General features: G+C 51.0%; 1 protein-coding gene across 1 annotated transcript in view; it reads right to left on the bottom strand.

The window, feature by feature from the left end:
• The window catches only part of DTX3L (deltex 3 like, E3 ubiquitin ligase), a 12,741-nt gene that overhangs the window by 8,838 nt on the left and 839 nt on the right, over window positions 1-3,064 (bottom strand). The window contains exon 2 of the mRNA XM_014546949.1: window positions 2,084-2,340. Within this exon, the coding sequence (XP_014402435.1) occupies window positions 2,084-2,340 (257 nt within the window). The remainder of the gene's footprint in view (window positions 1-2,083; window positions 2,341-3,064) is intronic.

Below are 3,064 nucleotides of genomic sequence, written 5' to 3'. Positions count from 1 at the left end.
TTGCTACTGTTATGAATCGTAATGTAAATATCTGATATGCAGGATGTATTTAGGCGACCCCTGTGATAGGGTCCTTCGACCCCCAAAGGGGTCGTGACCCACAGGTTGAGAACCGCTGCTTTAGAGACATAAATCAGACCACTCCACTCCCTGGCTCAAAACCATCTGATGAATCCCCTAACATTTAAGTGAAAGTCCAAAGTCCTTACTTTCATCCCCAAAAACCTGACTTTTGGTTACCTCTCCAAGTTCCTCTCATATCACTCTCTCCCTTGCTCACTGCCCTCTAGCCCACTGGCCTCCCTTCTTGAAGCTTCAGGGCTCAGGATGTAAGCTCCCATCTTGAGGCCTTTGTTCTTGTGCTCCCCTCTACTTAGAACATTCTTCCCCCCAATATCCACTTAGCTAGCTCCCTTACTTCATGCATGTCTCTACTCAGATGTTACCTCATTCAAGAGGTTTTTCCAGATATCCCAAAGTAGTGGTCTTGTCACTGTCATTTACCCTGCTTTATTCTTCTTCCTAGCACTTATCACTGTCAGACATCTATAATAATAAAAGTGTAATATGCAAATCAACTGAACGACCGAACAGCAGACCATCAGGACGACCGCACTATGACACACACTGGTGCCAGGCCAGCCAAGGTGGGTACAATGCGATTGGTCTGGGGGCCCCACCATCACCCCACGATCACCCCGCAGGGGGAGGCCCAGGCAAAGTGATCGACTTGGGGGTTGGGGGGGGGCCCTGAGATCGCCCCAAAGAGGGAGGCCCAGGCTACCCTCTGTACAGCGATCGATCGCAGAGCCCCGGCCGGGTGAGCGATTGCCCCAAAGTGGGAGGCCCAGGCTACCTGATGGCAAGCAGTGGCAGCAGCGGGGGCAAGGCCAGCTGCTGGCAGCCAAGGGAAGGAAAGCCCCGAAGGCCCTGATCGCTGGCCAGGCCTAGGGACACTACCCAAGGGGTCCCAGATTGTGCAGGCCGGGCTGAGAAAACGCCCCTCCCCCTGGCAGCACTGCGGTGGGTGGGCAGGGCCTCCCTCTGCATGGAGATCAATCTGGGGGCCCCACAGAGGGAGGCCCAGGCCACCAGCCAGCGACTCTGTGGCAGGTGTGTGGGGCCAGCCAGCAATCGCCCCACAGAGGGAGGCCCAGGCCAGCCAAGCAATCGCACTCCACGCCTGTTGCCTGCAGAGGGTGGTGACCGGTGGTGGGGGAAGGAAGAGGCAGCACCGCACAGATGGCAAGTAGTGGCAGCAGCAGAGGCGAGGCCAGCTCCCGGCAGCCAGGGGAAGGAAAGCCCCAAAGGCCCCGATCGCTGGCCAGGCCTAGGAACACCACCCAAGGGGTCCCAGATTGTGCAGGCCGGGCTGAGGGAACCACCCCCCTGCATGAATTTCATGCACCGGGCCTCTAGTTTTATTATAAATCTACTAGAGGCCTGGTTCATGAAATTTGAGCACGGGTAGGGTCCCCAGGCCTGGCTGGCGATCAGGGCCTTTGTTCGTTCCACACTACCCCCTGGTGGTCAGTGCACATCATAGCAGGCAGTCGAACTTCCGAGGGGACAATTTGCATATTAGCCTTTTATTATATAGGAAGATTTGTTTACTATTAGGATCTGTATCCCTCACTAGAATGTAAGGTCCCTGAGGGCAGGGTCTGCTATGTAGCTGGCTGGGTCCCCAGCTTCTGTGACAGTGCCTGGCACACAGTAGGCAGTTGATATTGATTTGTCAAATGACTCTTGGCATGGCTAGCTCCTTCTCATTCAAGTCTCAGGCCAAATGCCACCTCAGAGACTTTGTCTCTGACTCCTGGTCAGAAGTAGCAAGACCTCCTTCCCCTTCCTCGTCCTAGCATATATTATCGTCTAAAATTGTCTTCTTTATTTGGTTTACTTGCTTATTGTCCTTTTATGTAGCCCCCCCAGCAGGGACTTGTTGTCCTCTGGGTCCCAGTGCCTGAAACAGTGCCTGGCTCATAGTAAGTGCTCAGCCAATGGTTGTGAGACAATAATGAAATATATGGTGACTGGAGAGGAAGTTGCAAATACATACCTACCTCCTTTCCATACTCACCTTTTGGACACAGGAATCCACAGAATGAGGAATATGTTCTTCATTTGGATGCTTCTCACCAGACCTTGCCCCTTGTGATTGTGTTTGCACTTGAGACATTCCATTCTTCTCTACTGAATTTTCAGTGCGTTCCAGGAAAATATTCACAAGTTTGTCATCAACCAGAATTTGGTGCTCTGCTTTTTCCAACACTCCCTTCTTAGCTTCAGTGGAGACATTAAACACACACACAAACAAGGGAGTGATGTCAAATAATCCTCTTATTCAGGCACCTGTACCCTGCCCAAGCACCCTCCCAGTGAGGGCTGCTCCCTACTTGCTGGGAGGGTTTATGTTAGGGAATGTGAGGGAACTATTCAAAACTCTCACATGGGCAGCTTCAATTTTCTTGCACAAATGAAAGCTCAAGGATAATAAAACACTGACAACTCGTGACAAGTCATGTCTCTGAAACTGTCTCAGTTTCCTTTTTCAATCAGATGGAATAATACTCATATAAAGTGGATTGAAAAAAACAACAACAACAGGGAGTCAGCAGTGCAGACTCAGAATTTTGTAAATATACATGTGTGTACTGACATTTATAGAAAAAGGCTGGAAGAAATATAGCAAAATGTTCACATTGCTTATCTCCAGGTGTTGTTCTTTATTCTTTTCTTTCTCTCTTTTATGTGGTGGGCATATATTATTTTTGTAATCCTCAAACATAATCAACGGAATAATTATTTGAAACATAACAGTGGAATATCTAAATGGCCAGGAGCCAGAGGCCTATGGGGGATGGCAGGGTGTTAGAGCTGAGAAAGATGAGTCAGGGCCAGGATGCTGGGAGGTGTCAAGGGTAAGGTGCAGTCGGGCCAGATCAGCCACCGGGCACCTCTGGGCGCTATCCTCGCGTGGGCTGGTCCCTTGGCAGCAAGAGACCCCAGTTCCCGTCCCCCCACCCCCACCCCGAGACTGTGCCATGCTTTCTCCCGCCGT

Source organism: Myotis brandtii, unplaced genomic scaffold, assembly GCF_000412655.1.
Source record: "Myotis brandtii unplaced genomic scaffold, ASM41265v1 scaffold46, whole genome shotgun sequence".
NCBI lineage: Eukaryota > Metazoa > Chordata > Mammalia > Chiroptera > Vespertilionidae > Myotis > Myotis brandtii.
The sequence above is the reverse complement of the archived record's forward strand: the minus strand, read 5'-3'. Positions and strand labels throughout refer to the sequence as shown.